Source organism: Apteryx rowi, unplaced genomic scaffold (assembly GCF_003343035.1).
Source record: "Apteryx rowi isolate R43461 unplaced genomic scaffold, aptRow1 scaffold_74, whole genome shotgun sequence".
NCBI lineage: Eukaryota > Metazoa > Chordata > Aves > Apterygiformes > Apterygidae > Apteryx > Apteryx rowi.
The window spans coordinates 1,194,588-1,212,581 of NW_020451027.1; the positions used below are offsets into that span (position 1 = coordinate 1,194,588).

At 39.6% G+C, this 17,994-nt stretch overlaps 1 protein-coding gene across 1 annotated transcript in view; it reads right to left on the minus strand.

The window, feature by feature from the left end:
* Positions 1 to 591: 591 nt before the first annotated feature.
* The window catches only part of VAV3 (vav guanine nucleotide exchange factor 3), a 173,213-nt gene continuing 155,810 nt past the window's right edge, over positions 592 to 17,994 (minus strand). The window contains exons 25-27 of the mRNA XM_026087902.1: positions 16,092 to 16,221; positions 5,134 to 5,285; positions 592 to 3,393 (exon numbers count right to left, since the gene is read on the minus strand). Of these exons, the coding sequence (XP_025943687.1) occupies positions 3,352 to 3,393; positions 5,134 to 5,285; positions 16,092 to 16,221 (324 nt within the window). The 3' untranslated portion in view covers positions 592 to 3,351. The remainder of the gene's footprint in view (positions 3,394 to 5,133; positions 5,286 to 16,091; positions 16,222 to 17,994) is intronic.

Below are 17,994 nucleotides of genomic sequence, written 5' to 3' on the forward strand. Positions count from 1 at the left end.
TGTCCAGATATATTTTAATAAACATATTAAAGGTTATATCATAAAAAAATGCATGAATGCGTTACCCCATGAAAAGGTTAAGTAGCCCACGAAATCCAGTACAGACTGTATTTTCAGATTTGAGCTCAATTCAACCTGAACTTTTATGTTAACTCATACATGATAGAGGGTGAAAGCAGAAGGTGGAAGAGGAAGTATATAGCCATGAGACATGACACAAAATTTTTTTTAAACTTTCGTTCARTCAAAAACTACAAGCATCTTCGACAGATTAAAAATCAACAGTATATGAATCTGATTCCAATATCATGTGTAATGGGGAAAAAAAGCCCAAACACAACAGCAGCAACAACAATATTTTCCTGGATGTGGCAGGAGAATAAATTAAGATATCTAACAATAAAAAAGCTCTCAAGAAAAACTATACCGTCCCATTTACAACGACAGATGACAGCTCAGTCTTACAGCTAAACGAGGTTTATACAAATGTGGGAAAACCAAAACATTATCAACTCCTGCTCACAGTGAGAAGGTGCTTAGAGAAACAAAGCAGAACCTTCATACTAGCCAAATACACATTTTGACACATGCTATTAAACAAAAAAGTAATCAGTTTATTATATTTAACATATTTACATAATATTACAAATTTAAGTACTGTAACTCCAACATCACATGACAATAAAACCTCCACACAGGCAAAAGCAGCACATGAAAGAGACACTCCAGAATATTTAGTAAATCTTTGGTACTCAAAATATAGTTTAAGATGCAGCATTAACTCAATCAATACAGGGCACTAAGCACAGACAATGACGTGCAGATTTACCACAAAAGTAAGTTTAGCTATGGCTTTCATTCGTTCCCAAGGTTGATTGCTAGACTCAGGAATTGCTTAAAAGCTTTACAACAACTTCGGGATGGTTCTAAAAACAAGCTGCTGAAAATGACTGATGCATTTCTTAATTTGTACTGAATTAAACTGCTTCTTCTCAGAACTATATGACAGCAAAGCACTAACTTCACAGACCTAAAGCCTAACCCTCTACCCCTTAAGCAGGCAAAACTGTGAAAGAATCAACTTTGTCTGCTTAAGGAGATCRGATCAGGCCCACAAAAGCCAATAAAACCACATGGCAGAACATGATCAGAGACAGTATATCCCAGTCTACACTGCTGTACAAATCATTTACAAAATATGTTTTATGTGTAATATACATATTTACAATGCTCTGAATTGTTCCATCAAGTAACGTGCTCAACACAATCACAGTTTACATATTTTTGAGGTAAATCCTTGAAACATTAGAGCATCAGCAGAGTTTCATCTGCAAGGCTGAATCTCACCCACAAGTGGAAGACTTCTGAGTAGCAGGTCCCCTCTGTGACCTGGTCACACTGCAGCGTGCGCTGGGCGCAGCCAGCGGGCGAGATGGCTGCAGAGAGCAAGGACTGCTGTGAATCCTCTGCACTGTGCTTAGCTCTTCCCGATGGCCAGAAGGAGGCCAGAAGAAGCAAAGAACATTGGGGACAGCCAAAAGGAAGCTGAAACACGTATTGGCACAGATTCTGCTCTGTGGAAGAAGAGTGGACCTTATCTTGCTTGCAGGGTGGGAAAAAACGGCAGTGCTAACCCGTGCCRTGTCTGTGCACACAAATGGCAAGATGCCCATGTGAGAAGGAGACAGGGAAAAGYAACAGAGGACATGGGATAGGATGAATTCACTTTCTTGATTGGTCATGTTGAAGGAGGAAAACATTAGCCTAGAGGAAAAATGCAGTTAGGAGCTTTTTAGTTTCTCACAAGTTTAAGCTGAGTTAGAAAATATCTAAACATTAGAAACTGCACATCTGAAGACATCACCCACATTTATTTTAGCTCATAACTACAGCAGTTTTGACACTTCATGTGTATTAAAACTCTGCCTCACCAAAGCAGGGAAACCACTTTATGAGCCCTGCTGATTTCAAGCTAGCTAATCTGGACATGCATTTTTCCTTGGGGACATTTGTAACACTGCAACAAGACCACTCACTCATTGCATTTCCATTAATATCCTAGGGAAGAAGAGAGGAAAGGACACAACAAAACCCTGCAGGTTGCCTTTGCATTACCTTGTAAGTGCACAAAAGGTGATAGAAACTCCTGTCTAACTAAGAAAAGACAGCTTAGAATTGAAAGCATCCAAAAGCTCATCTGAATCAACCAAGGGCTTAAAATATGACGTTCAGCTTTACACTTGAGAAGTGATACCATCTTGCCTACATTACTGCATGTAATTAAAAAAAGAAATCTTACTTTTTCTAAGACTACCTTTTACCATTTACTACTTTAGACCCTACAGATCCAATACACGCACAGGAACGAACAAACCTTTTTTCTGGTTAACACCTGAACACAGCTGTAAACTAAATTCTTACCGCAAAGTTAAATCCTAGCAACATTCACAGCCCCTCTGTGGCTACATTAGTATACCCTGCTACAGAATACGACTACAGTATTTACTTAATGTTGATGCTGGAGTTTTTAAAAACGCATCTTTTCATGAATATCCTCAGTTGCACTTTCATGGTCAGCTGCTCATATGAAAAAAAAAAACAAAAAAACCGCACACACAAAAAAGCTTTGGGATAACAAACAAAGAATCCCACAATTCCACTTTGCAGATGCTCTTTCAAGCAATACCACATCACTACATCTTTTTAAAATGTTGTCTTTAAACAAATTCTTACAAAATTTAGGCAGGACCTCAAAGAAGTTAGTTAACTAATTATATATGCATGAATGCTACTCATATTTTCTACATTTACATTTCCTTCAGAATGCTTTTGTGAGCGTAAAACTGTTTGTAAGGTGATAAGTAAGGTAGTTTGATGTTTCAAGACAAGTCTACTGACWATACTTTATGCACACTGAAATGACTGAACTCTGTTTTCTGCATGCAGTGATAAGGAAAAATAAGCCTTCATCTCCTTGTACCATCACAGATGTTAGCTAAAAGAAAGAGGTTTATTAAACATTCAGCCATAGCTAGTATTCATGGTGTACTAACAGGGCGAAATGAAAAGGAGCAGAAAGAAATTTGTTTTCCAGAGATCTTCTGGGAAGGCGAGGGTTGGACTTTGTACTGATCCCCAGTGATGGCAAACGGGCAGGTTGTTTCTTGCACAGCTCTGGGCAAGGTAATAATCTGTCAGCACAAACTTCTGTAGAAATCCCAACATTAAGACTGGAAGGTTCAGACAGACAAAAATGCTGCTCTTTAAATACTTAACAAGACCAATAATACTTTGCAGATATTAAATCCTACAATCCCTGAAATTGCTGGTCAGTAGAGGAAAGTTTTTAATTCATTCATCCTCTTCAACATAAGTTGATGGAAACCAGCCCACCTAAAAAGAGAAAGAGCAGAACAAAATAATATATGAGATGCACAATTTTTCAACAAGCCAATCTAGGTAAAACAAGGATGTGTCTGTTTAGTAAATACAAGAATCAGATTTAAAGATAAACCTGACTGGCCTGCCACAGTTAGCGAAATTACCCTTAACAGAAGAATAAGTTACAGATATGATGATTTGGAGACTAAATCCCCCCTTCTCCTTAAAAAAAAAAAAACAAAAAAAAAAAACCACTCTTGCCCAAATCAGAAATCTAGGCGTTCAAAAGAAAGGCTAGAAAAGCTAAGAGCAGAAACAGTTGTACTGCAGGCAGGATGCTGCAGTCTTCTGAACAGGCAGTTAAATTTTCCACAGGCTTCAGTCAGGTCCAGGGAATCCTCTTACAAAGAAAATAGTGACTGATTGTATTGCATTGCTATTGCATTGCATACAGTTAAATCCCAGTGCAGCCAACAGGATTTTTAAATAAGAGAAAGCTGGAAGGCAGAGTCCAGCATTTTACACTTCATAAGTGATAAAGCTATCTCCATTCTGAAGTTATTGATGTGTCAAGTAAGGATTATATTAGATATACAGAGAAGCAAAGTCATATTTTTTATTGCCTTATCTATTTGCTTTATACTTTTTAATCTGAYCCCTTTATTCCTAAGTCAATTTAACACTGATGAAAGACCCCCGAACCAAACCTAGAGCATAACGGAAGGAGTGACTGCGCAAGTTTTGTTAGACCACCTCGCCAAAGCCTCCCCAGAGGCCTGAGGTGAGCGATCAGCAAGCTATCGGAAAGCCAGCTAGCTGACAACAGGCAGTACTTTAGTATGTGGGTAGCTGCATTAGAATGATATCCTCGGTTTTCTTCACATGTAAAACGTACATAGGATGACTACTATTTCTTCTTTTTCCCTATTTCTTCTTGTCTAAGTGACTGTTTCACTTTAAAATCACAAGTAGGCCCATGCATGGGGAAAAAAAAAAAAAAAAGAGGGTCCCCAAATAGCACAAAGCAGCAAATCCAAACATATCCTGCCCYACCTACTTCAGCCAGATTTGCAACGTTCGTTTCCAGCCGCCAGCCAATCTGCTTTCCTCCACCCCGCTCGCAAAGCGGGAGAGAAATAGGGCAGCCCGTGTCCCCGCGTGTCACCCCTTCGGCACGGGGACAGCAGCCCCYGTACTTCTGACTCCTCTGCGCTAAGGAGCAGTAGGATCAGACTGAAACAATATAGGCTTTAGAGCTCAAAACTGAAACTTTACTTCCACGCGACCAAAACTGTGCAAGTCTCAGAGTGCAGTGCGAAGTGCCCTTGTAAAAATCCCTGCTAAATGTGCCACTTCGCATGAACTAAGTTTGTAGAGATCAAGAGGAGCAGCCTCCCATAAAACCATGGCTGCAACGCAGCCTGGCAGCGGAAGGCGTGGAAATCGTCCCGCGTTGCACTGCTCGCCAGGCTGCCCCAGGAGCTCAACCAGATCCTCGCGTTCAGCCCGGTTATTTTCATAGCCAGTAGTCGTGCCCAGATGTTCAGCCTGCTAGGTTGCATTAACGAAGCCAGTTCAGCGAGGTGCGGGAAAGCTGATCGGGAGCTCTGCCTGGCTCTTATGAAACACGCACGGGAACATGCTGTCTCTTGTGAATTTAAGTACAAGGCAGCTGACGATGCAGGAACACACCTTTTCACAAAATCCCTGTCACTGAAGGCAGCACAAAACGAGACAAAGGAAAAAACGTACCCTTCCATTTACTTCACCTCTCCACCAGCCATTYGCACTCATCTTTGTATAGATTTTTACAACGTCCCCTTTCAGCAAGGACAATTCTCTCATGTCTCTTGCGCAGAAGTCATACCTGGCTATGGCAATGCCTATTACCTTTGGGCTTAGCACTGAAATGAAACAGAAGAAGTTGATACTATTAGGGTTTGTTAATTGAAGGCTACTACAATAATGTAAATAGCAGTACTGTAAAATAAAAAACAATGATTTCATGACAACATACACTGGCATTAATTTTATGCAAATGTGAAGGCACCTGCACTAAAGAGGTCAAGAAGCTTTTTTCATAGGTCAATGCTGTATAAGTTGAATGGATTTTATCGGATTTGTTACAGTTCTTTTTGTTTTTAGAAAAAAATACTCAAACTACATAAACCATAAAGAAAACATCCCCCCCGCCCCAACTGCTAAGTACACTTGAAATTATTATACTTCTGTGCTTTATAATAAAACTTGCTGCCAGGTACATACATCAACATATTTTACAGGTCACTAGTTTCTTTCCAAAGGAATTAATAGCATTTACAGTTGAATTAGCTTTAAACCTCTAATGAAGCAAAACAAACAGATTAAGGTGTTGTTCTTTCAAAAATAACTCCCAAGTTAAGTATTAATCCGCATCAAATTGGCAGCTAACATCAGCATGAACGAAAAAGTAAAGAGTTTCCACAGCAAATTTGTATAGATCACTTGTAACTGTATGAGCATTGCCTAATTTAACCCCACTCTTTTCAGGAGTTTATTCTGTAAATCAAACAAAAAAATTGACCACCAATGAATTTGTTCTACAAATCTTTGCCACACAGAGAAAAATCACAGAACTTAGGTGCACAAGTTTTTTTTTCCCTCACGTTTCACTGAAATTAATGCTTAAAAATTTTAAGCTACATCAATATATATTAAAAAAAAAAAACCTAAAAAATCCCCCCAACCTTTTACTTATAGCAAACTGGTGATTGTTTTAGCTGTGTTGCAGAATATCCGAAGTGGCAAAAGAAACCCTCCACGCTTCCAAAGGGACGAACACGGGCACAGAGCACCCAAGAGATTTAGGCCTTTAGCTTGAGCAGTTTAGAAAAAACATATACTACTATAGAGCATTTTAAAAACTGGCCAAAGCATCCTGTTTTGAAACATTTTCTTTCAGCTGAGGCCACTTGCTTTTGCAGCTGTTTTCCTACATAAGTCATTACAGGCAGAAACGTACCAGCACAAGGCAGCTTCCTACCGAAACGATTTTGGAAGAATTGACGAAATGGTCATGAGGGAAGATTTAACATGATGTACAGAAAATCATCATCTTTCTCAGAACCATTAGCCAATTTCTTAGAGCTTCCCAATCATCATTARGAAGTACGATTAAGATTCTAGTTTTATCTACGCCTTCAATAATTGATTAGTAAAGGTTCATAGCAAGTTGCCTTCTTTGATTTAAAGCAGGAACGCAAAACATGGCATATGAACTAGAAAAACCTGACAGTTCCAGCTCTGCTTGTATTTAAAGTTTCTTCTGGCCCCACCTGGGACACTGAAGGCACATTTGACAGAAACAGAAGCTTTTGCATAATATCATCAAATATATAAAAACATTATATATTCAATTAATTTTAACGTACAGAAACATTTATTACAGTTTATTTTAAAATAACAATAAATACTCTGTTTAATTATTACATCCATGGCAAAAAATGAAATGTCTAAAAAGTGTCCCTGTGTTTTAACAACAGATTACATCTTTTTACCCTGTCATTCTAGTTTACCCCAACATTTCAGACTGCGTATTTAGAGTATGCTTATTAGATATTTGATACAAGATGTAAAAACGCCATATAAAGGAGAATCATCATCTCAACTTATTGCTCTTGTTCACAATATGAAGATGCTGTAAAACTTAGGCCAGAGGTTAAGTACATTAAAGTTCAAACATGCTTCTTCCTCTCCAAGCAAGTCAAGCATAGCCACTATTTGCTTAGATGCTGACATCAATATTACGTCCGATACCTTATCAGGATTTCAGTAATCAATTTTGCAGGGAAAGAGCACCGCATGGGCAGCAGGTGTTTTGGAGAGAGAAAGAAGAGCAAGCAGTTATGGTCTCTGGGGTCAGCAGCGCCCGCGAGGCAGGAGCAGCGCCCACAAGGGGCTGCAAGAGCAGGCTGCCGCTTCGGGTTCCAGACAGGAGATATAGGGCAAAGGAAGAAGAAAACACGAGGCAAGGATGAACAAATAGGGGAAAAGATGGAAGGAAAGAACTAGGGAGGGGAAAAAAAACATGGAAGAATAAGAGGGAACTGAGGAAAAACAGGCTATAAAAAGAATGGGGAGCAGATTTGGGGGGGGGAAGGAAGAAGGACTTTAACTCTTTTTCGAGTTGTGAAGCCAGAGAGGAAAAGGGGACAGAAACAAATTAAAATCACCAAGGTCTTGAGCCAGAAAGTAGTAGAATTTAGATTAACTTAAAATCCGACATACATATTTAAAAAAAAGGGGGGGGTGTATACAATTGGAAATACATAAAAAGAAACCAGATGAGTGAGGGAACCCAGGAATATGGCCTAGTGCTAATTTTGGAAGGAAGACAACCCCATCTTTCTGGTGTTCCCATAATCACAAAAACACCTTGAAGAGGCACTGGCAGCCCTGAAGTCCCAATCCAAGCTGTCCCAGGGTAAATGAACCTTGCGGGAAAGCAGTCAGCATGTAGAAACCACGTCTGCACAGACGGGAGGGAGAAGAAATACCAAATGAAGGAAAGAAAAGTGGTAGTGGTAGCTACAGGGAGAGCAAGGAGTAGAGACAGAAGGGGATTAGAGGTAGAGACTGATGGAAAGAAAGTGCCCAACAGGAGAATGTAAATGAGAAATTAAAAAAAAAAAAAAAGCCATTGAGGAAGCAGTAGTAAATAAACCTTTTGTATTAGGAAGGAGAGATTGGGAGGATGAACAGGAAATGGAGTGAGAAGTCCAAGGAAAGTGAATAAAAGGTATACGCGTGAATGAGGAAAATGCACTTTTGCTTAGCCTAGCCTTCCCTTCTGCACACAGGAGGAACAGAAAACAGGGCACCGCAGTCAACTTTGGCTCATCCTAGAGTCTGTGGGAAGAGTTTCTCATTGTCAGTAAGACAGATGTGCTGCAAATGAATTTTAATACGAGCTTGGGCCAATGATGAAGCAACTGGGGTGCAACCAGAAGAGGCTCCAGGGGCTCACAGCAGGCTGGTCCAGCTCACATCTCTGCCTGCGCTTAAGCTCCCCAAGGCTCAATGGATCATTATTACAACCTGTGAGTAGTTATTCCTCTCTCCTTGTGGTAAGGCCTCCCAGTAATTCTGTAGCCATATCCCCTAAGGGTTGCTCTTGTGATTAGTCTCCACGCTCCTTGAAGCGATATACATTTACTTGCAAGGTTTAACCAAACCTCAGTTCCGTCACACAAGCAGGAGCAGGACTGCCAGGAGCGCTCAGGGGCGGCTGCCTTAAACCTTTCTCCAGTGTTACCAACTTCCACTTCGGCAGAACTAAGCCAGCTCTGAAGATGCTTTCGAAAAACCATTTATGATATTATGCAATAATTACTTGTTCATTTAATGTGAGCAGGTTCTCAGATATTTTAAAAAGAGATGGTTTTACTATGAACATAATGTAGCCTATCTATCCAAATATGAAATCCCTTTCAACCAGATAGATAAGCTTAAATTAAAAATTACTAGTCGATATTTTCATTTACTTTTTATACGGAAATACCTTACACAGCATATCATGATGTGCAAGATACTGAAACCTTACTTCTTATTACAGTCACTTAGAAGTTTTCTGATAAAGCAGTTTTTCACAGGAAAAATTAATATAATTCTGATTTGTTGAAATCCCAGATGGGAAGGTATGGAGCGTATGTGATAGGCATAGTAACCCTGAGTCTTGACTGCTGGTCTGTCATCGTAGGCCACTAACTGTCCTGGAAGTCTGTTCCAGTTACAGCAAGAATGAACGTTTTCATTAAGTACTGTGCAACCAAATGGAAGAGAGGTCCTCTTCTACCCCTGACCAAAGAGGCGACTGCCACACACTCACCGAATTTACCTACAATAAAGGACCAAAACTTAATTTCTTTGTCCTGATTCAAATCAGATGACTGAGCTTGTCATCCCAGTTGAACGTCATGGCCACACGGTAAATGGCTGTGCCAGACTAGCCTTCTTTTCATCTTTTCTATGGATGTTTCACTTTATATAAATAAATGTYAACCGGACGAGCGCCTTAAAGCTTGAATTCCCAGTCAATGCTGTGACTACTGAATGAGAGCAAGTACCCACCCTGAAGAAATTTTTAACTATGCAAGGAGACAGGAATGGAAGAAACCGGCTCCAAACACCGAACTGCAGAGGGCTAGGCCATTCAAGAGCAGCGCAGGACGTGGAAGTCCCCGGCCCGAATGGAGGGAGGGCTCACCAGCGGCACGCTCAGCCCAGGCGAGCCCACCGCCCGCTGTGCTAGCGAGCTGCCACCTACGCTCCTCCCCGCAGAAACGATGAAAGCCCTCGAAACCCAGCCCAGAGTATAAAACACTTCAGGCCGCTTTTGTGGGGCAGGAATAAAACGTGTTGCCTACTCGGACCTTCTAGTCGGCTCTTGTTTATGACTAAATCTGGCTTCACRAGCACTAGGCGCCTTCCTCTGCCTCGCGCGAGAGCCGGCCGCGGTCCCGACCCGCGCAGCCTCGGCCGAGCGCTCCCGGGTCAGCGCGACGTGAGCGAACGCTGCACCCTCAGTGGCGGCAGCTGCTCCGCGGGCTCCTCCCAGGCATTTCCCTTCCTGCTGGCAAGGTCCTTCGGGAACTGCCAGCAGCGCGGCTCACCTCTTTGAAGACTACGTCTTAGAGACCAGAACAAGCCATAACCACCGTGGTGCGCTAATTGAGACTAGCAGTGCTACTATTTTAAACATTTTTATGCAGTCTCTTCATTTAAAGTGTTTGCATTTATTAAAGCCAGAGAAGGTTAAACGAGAATAAAGAACGCAACACAAGTACATTTGGAAAACAGATGGGTAAAATTAACTGCCAATGTTAATGCAGAATTTAAAGAAAGCATTTGCTACAAAATACGAGCAACTATATTCTAAGATGCTGCTGCAGTATGGTTTGCTAAAAGGATGGGACGAATACATTAGTTATCTATAAACAGTGTAATTTCCAAGTTTGTATATTTGAACAAATACATTAAAATATAATACTGTTCCTAGACAACATGACTGCATAGCAAATTAATGGTCGATTGATCTTTGACCGAATCTTGTGGAACTATAGATTTCTGCTCCAGCTGTCCAAACTCTCCTTATTGTAGCATACACTTTTCAAAAGTTTAAGAAGAGTTCGATTTTTGTTTCACTGCAAGAATAATAATTCTTCACATTAGGCTGCCTGGTCATGTCATCTAATTACTCAGTTTTTACATTCAGAGAAGAACTGAAAAATTAGATTCGTCCCTTCCCTAGCTTGCCGCACACAGAAACAAACAAATTTAGAAGAAATATAAAAGCGGTAAAGCAGTACCTGACCAGAAAGGAGTGGATGAAGGGGGAACAAAGCTGTAGTCTGGAGGAGTTACAAAAGAAAACCCACAGAACAAAGAAGGGGCTTAGAGAAAGAAAGAGAAAAAGAGAGAAGCAGAAGAACATTGAAATATTGGCACAAGATTTAAATAATAGTTTTTTAACTACGTAATTCATTGATAATAAGGAAACTAAGGTTCCCCACTAAGGATGTCTGGAAGGAAATTGACTGTAATAACGAGAAAATTTGGATCTATGATTTAATTTTTAACAATTGCATTTTTCAAAGACTAAGATAGAAAGAAAACACCCAGTTAGGGTTTCAGAGAAACAAATTAAAACTGCAGGGTCTTGCAAATATAACAGATTTTTTTCTTTTTAATTTTGCGTGCCCCATTTCAGAAAGCATGAACAAAAGTATGTACGAACACATGAACTCACACATACCTAAGGAATCCCTCGGAGCTCAGGAGGACCAGCCACGTGCCCTCAAGTTAGGAATATCCTCCAAGTACAATTGAACTGGGGTCTCAGCACGCATGGAAAGAAGTATGTATTGTGCCCTGATAACCATTAACATCAGTAGGAATTCCACAGCTTAACCATATCCTCTAAGGACTAAACAATATTTCTCATCTTTGCAGTCTTCGCCAATTTAAGAGAAAAGCCTTAAGCAAACAAAAAAGGCACAAGTTTGGCCTAGACAGAACCAGTCCACCATCCTGGCCCCTGCAACAGCTTTCTCGGGCAAAAGGTTAGATATGCATTCGCTCTATTGCCAACAAACCTATGGTAATCTGTCACCCTATCTTTAAAGGCAAAATTAGACATGAAATGGACTAATACGGCTTCAGATAGAAACACAGCCTGTTCATTTGTTCTCAGGTTTTGTCATTATTTTCACGAAGGAAGGAAGATACAACATAACATACAAAACCTAATAATGTTTGGAATCTTTGCTCCCGGCTGCGCCCATGGAAAGGGGAAGTCCAGCCCCAACTCGACTAAGGACAATCTAGCCTCCAAATGAGGTCCAAAAATAGCTATAATTATTGAAAAGTAGTGTTCTTTAAAAAATGCAGCAGGGTTATATCCATCACATGCAGCTGCTTCYCTGAATTTATTCTTGTGACTGCACATGAAACAAAACCATTTTGCTTCAAAATGCTTATTTGCAGGAACAGAGACTGGAGCTATTTTATCCAAGGCATAAGCACAGACTCCATGGTGGAGGTAACGATACAGTTCTGTGCATCTTACCTGGATGAAAAAAGATGCATTTATGACAATGAGACAGTGAGTACATATAAAATAAACAGGACTGGTATCATGTTTTCATGTACATAATCTGTGGGTTATTTGTTTAAGAATCCCTAAGTGAGCAGCAGTTTCAGTGAGTACCTGTAAATAAGTACAAAAGAAACATGCTCTGGTGCCCTTTGCGCCCTAGAAACTCCCATCTGCTCCTTGGCAGCAACGATCCCTTCCCGCCTCTACGACTGCATGCATAACCCACGAATGCAGCACTTATCTGAGCAACTCCTTCACAGCAGAGCCGGCAACCCCACGCGGCAGCTGCGTGCCGAAATCCGCCGCACAACCCACAAAGGGGTTTACTGAAGTAGGGCGTCTATTCTTAGGGACAACGAATTGCCTTGGTGTCTCCAGAAGGGCAAGGACAGCGAGCAAGCATGCAGCAGTAAAGACAGGCTAGGTGCTACATAGCAGGTAGCTGGTCCTTTCCTGTCATTACAGCATCTTAATTTCTTCAAAAAATTTCTTTCTGATATAACTGGAGCTTTGGGTGAAATTCTGGTCCACTGAACCTAATGTGGGCAAGGAAATCTTACCAGATTGCTACAGATAACCAGCCTCTTTTTTTTTCTTTTTTTTTTTTTTTTTAATGTCACTGATAAGGGCTTTGGTGTTGGCCTTTAAGAAGAGAGGCTGAGTTCTGTCATTTGCTTAATGGTTTGGAGGGAACACTTGTTTTATTTTACTTTATTGACAGATGTCTTTTAAACAGTTAATACATCAACTAATAGAAGGACCTGGTATAAACAATTAATGGACCTGCTCCTAGCCTACAAGTGATGGAAAATAGTCACTAATACAGTATCTGACCTCATAACTTTTAGGTTACATTAAAATCTACATTTTATSAAGATTCAGGGTTCTCAGTATGACTGTGGTCTACACATCAGCAGATTAGAATGAAGTGCCAAGAACTTTTTTTTTTTTAAATTAAAAAAAGAAGAATCCCTTCCATTTTTGCCTTTGTTTCTGTTCATTAAATGGTTGATCACCCCCCAATCCACTGTGAAAATTAGAGGTTTTCTGCCTAGGAAAAAAAAAAAAAAGCAGCATCTAGAAAGGGCTAGAACTGCAAAATTAAGAAGGAAGACTCTATTGTTTCCCCAAAGATCATCTCAATGAACTTGAATTTCTAYAGAGAGAAAAGTAAATGTCTAACAGCTTTTACAAACATACTATGTTTGTAATACATATGTGTGCAATAAAAATCTAAAGAAAGGGGGTGACTTCTACTAGATCAGGAGATTGAAAAGAAAATTTGATATTAAAGTGGGAAGCCAAGTTAACTGTAGCCATAAAATGAAGATTTTATTCTAAAACTAATAGTTATTGAAGGGAGATCAACTTGCTTGAAAACTGAAGATGTTGCAAGGTGATTTATTATGATTCACATCGGAAATAACAAGTAAACTGAAACGCCACTTGATTTTCTTTCCTTTAATGAGTAAATGAAACCATGACAAYTTAGAAAAAAAAATCCTTTCTCAGATTATTCTAGAAAATGAGGTTAATTTCGTATTGCCATTCAATGTCATAACTGCTCAAAGGCTTTGGCACCAGAAAATGATACAACTCCGTCAAAGTCTATAGTAGGTCATCTGATGTTTCTAAAAAATATTTGTTTTTTCTGTGGATTATATATATACACTAAAGGTCAGCTGTTTTGAATAAGAAACAAACTGGTGCCTTTTAAGACATTTCTATTAGGAAAATGGCTTCATTAAAAAAATCCAGATACACAGTTACATGAACAGAATAGTGCAAAATATTGACTTGAAAACTGAAACCTTAACTTCAGCTTCAACCTGCCAAAGCCATTGCGCTCACTAGCCTCAGCCCTGTGCTTGTTAAAATATAGTCAATATGTCATTAAGCAGTTACACAGCTCCAAAAAAAAGGCAGTGTCCCCCTTTCCGCTCCGCTAACTTGTCTGGCCAACTTTCAACAACTGTTTTTCTTGCCTTCAAATTAGATGGAAAGAGGTCAAAGACACCAGCTGTGTGGAGGCTCCCACTGAGGGCTGAAGCAACGTGAACCCACATGTCCAGCCTTTGCCTGGGGAACGATTTGCTTCCTTTCCTAAAGGAATTCTAAGCCTAAAATTTACTGACTTCATTCCAAATGTAGCCCTACAGGGCTCACATAGCCTAGATATGTGGTTAYTCCAGCATCGACTTGGTGAAAACTAACAGGACAGCTGTAAAACTGAGCAGCGTAACTCACAGATGGTCTGTTAATCAGGGAAACTTTGCTTAAAACACCTCACAGGGACATGCTGACGCTTTAAAAGAAAACTGTCAAATCTAATAATCAAAGTGTCATCCAGAGTCAGACTATCTAGGTATGCTAGCACAACTCTGGAAAGCTATTAAGTTTTATATGATGAGTTGCAGAATTGAGAGTTTCTTCAACAGTTTGGCCTAAGAAAAAACCTGCAGATCCCAGCAACGTCCTCTGTAGCATTCAATGGCTGAAATTCACTCTAGCAGACACAGACTTTCTAACCCCCTTGACTAGAATGGAAGCACCCCATATCCATTTCTCATCTTTTCCTATATTGCCTAAAAAAATCTCATTAAAGGAGATGTTTTCTTTTGAAGGTGAAGGTAATGAGGATGTACCATGCAAGTCTTGTACCCTGTGAAACATGAAATGAATGAGCTAATACTTCTGCACAGTAGTAAGTTCATGTATAGTACAGATACCTTCCYACTGGCCTAAGAAAGGGAGAAAACAAATAGTCTCTGCTCACATCCAGTAATAATCAAAATAAATGCAAAGAAAAGCAAGCAGGGCAGGTTCTCCGTGACAATTAAAGCCTTGATGTTACGCGGGGTCTAGGAGAGGAGAGCATGAGAGACGAGGAGAGGAAGAGCTGYGAAGGGGGAATGCAAAACAAAGGTAAAAAGAAAGATTGGGGCAGATGAATTCACCAAGAACAGGGGTATACTGAGATACAGTACAGCAAGCTGACAGGACTCCTGGGAATCAGTGAAAGAAAACAGGAATGAAAGAAATAAAGAAGAACTGGGATAGAGATAAAGTAAATGAAATGCACAGACACATTAGTTTCTTATAATAATCTATCCTAAATTATCTTTGCTTTAATTAGGAGGAAGAAAGTCTCTAAAGCTAAAGAAATATTAGGGAACAGAGACAAGCAAGTAAACAAAAGCTAATGAACACAGCAAATGAAAATAACGCAGCCAGCTTCATCATCGCAAAGACTAGACTGGACTCTATGGTCTTCCACAGCAGTCTTCCTGTTGTTAAAATCCCCATTAACTATTTTCCTCTTATTATCTGGTACAGCCATTGCCTGMAGAACTGCAAATCTAATATTTGCTATTTGATAGAAACTTTAAATACTTTTTGGAGGCCATGTGGTAGTTCTTTTATCATTAACATTGAACTTTTATCTGTTCTAAAAATCATGCCAACTTCCACTTAGGTTGTAATACGCTAAATAAAGGATACTACATACATTATAAATCTTTTCAGTTTACTTCAAAAAAATTTAAGTGCTATTTAAACTGTACATTATTTCATTAACAGTTAGAAGCATACAGGCCTGTAATAAACTTTTAAGGTTAAAAAGAAGGCATAAAAATAATTGATACAGGGAATATATGGAGTTTGAGAGATGTATGTGGTATTACTGAGATCCTAGTTCACATGGTTACACTACAAGATTGATTCGTTTAAATCCCTTTTTAAAGATCAGAAACTGTCATGGATACTTATTAACACTTGTAGCTGCATCTATGCAATGTTTGAAAAACTAGGCAGGAGGCAGCTTAATCTCTCACCAGCATTCCTAATAGATTTTTGAATATCAGGGAGATTAAGTTTGGCAACAAGACAAGCTTACTAGAGGTGTTTATCAACCTCATAGCAGATCTGAATCTGCTCAGCTTGAGAAAAATCCTGGCTAAAAGCATTACCATATTAATTGGTTATATATCAAAAATGGAAAATGAAGATGTTGAAAGTACCTTGTGCTTTAAATATTTAAATGAAGGAAAATAGTAGATAAATATATGATACTCACAGTTGCCACCTGTTCTGTTACTCCTTTGTCCCACTGAGTTTTCAGATTCTTTGTATGGAAACTGGAGAGYAGTATCCAAACTTCGAAAACCTTCTTTGAGAGAGTGGTGCTTGTAGTATTCTATGAGTTCCTTTCAGAAAAGGAAAATAACTTGTCATTGGAAATTTAATTCACATCCTTTTCAACATTCTGGTGTACAGTCAGTGACAGTTTTATCATGCAAGTAACCTTATTTTACAATGCAACATCCTGCAGTGCGCACACACTAAAAAAAAAAACAAGTATCCTAAATATTGACTGCTTGTACACTGCCACTTAGCTTTCTGTGTTATTAAATCATTGCCCTGAAGTGTAGAGAATACTTATACAGTGAAACCTCATTTTTCATAATACATATGCCACGTACAATACATATGCCATATTCATATAGTAAAACCTTATGATCAAAGTTAATGCTTACTTGCTCCTTTGAGCTAGGCTGAGTATGCATTTGCTTTCCTGAAGTCAGGCAGAAGGCAAGGTCTGTTGCTTGTTAACTATACCCTGGCAACTGTCCTTGTTTTCTCAGATTTCTTTTGCAGCAATAAGTGATGTCCATCCGTAAATACATTTATCAGTACACAGATCCCAGATAAGTATATATGCATATAAGCAGCTAAGCCAGCTGCAACCTGATGAGCAGATACATGGACCATGTAAAAGTTTCAAAGCACTGCCATTAAAATTTGTGCATTTTTTCCAGATAGTACTATATGAATAATCCAGCATTTCACATTCTCTTTGGGCTCAATCCAATAATTTCTGTGTTTCTCTATACATTAAGTGGGCTAAAATACTTTACGTAACCAAGGAGACATGACAAACTGAAGGCAGTTACTTTAGTTTCTGTTCTACAGCAGGTAGCACCCATCAAAATCCTGGCAGCTCATGTTTTTCCTTTGCAGTCTTCAGCTCCTGTCATTGGCTCTTAGATTTCAACTAGTTGTAACAATGTCAACAACACACATAGCTTGCATACAGAGTCCGGAATAAGATTAAAAATGACCAGACAATTCAAAGCAAATATATTCTACTTGATTAATGATCCTCCAATTAGGGGATTTCACTCTTCAAAAATGCAAGCATAAAGCCATATATTTAGTGTGTAAACCCTTCACTCCTACCAATAATTCTTCAAGTCATTCCACTCCACTTACTAACATTCAGACTTCCAAAACCAAAGTTGGCCAAGTCAAGCTTATGTCCAAATAAGGAAATAGTACTGTGGTCAATCATTTCATTCTAGCGCCAAAAAAAAAAAMCACCAAACCTAAAATTATTAGCCTACACCAGTCAAAACAGTTCAGCAATAAACTAATTCCAGCCAACAAAATGACCCTAAAATGATTCAGTTCAAGATTGAGTGCACAAAGCAGAAGCTCCTGAGAGCAGGCAGAAGCCCGTCCATGGGACCGACCCCGGAGCTCCTCTCCTCRCTCCTCAAGCTGCGAGCTCCCAGGCCTCTCAAACCACTTCTGAACCTCAGGAAGATCCACACCTGTACTTAACGGTTCACAGTCACAGACCGCCAGGCACTGCAAGCAAGCAGAAACGCCAGGAAAATACAAACTGCCTGGGCTTTGTTCTCTGACATTAGCCCAGCAAGCGAGCTACAATGTCAGCAGCCAAAGTTGCTTTTACATGTCATCATTGAGTACCCAGGCATTCAAATTATCAAGGCAACAGAGAGGCTGATTTGTAAGCMACATTCAAAGATGGATTCCCTGATAAATAGAAAAAACAGTTAGTATGAAACTTAATTTGTGACCAGTTCGCACCACCTAAGTCAGTGGGAATTATGATTTTTGATAAAGACGGCAAGAATATCATCTTACTCATTGGCAAAATAAGTGAAATGGTTCCA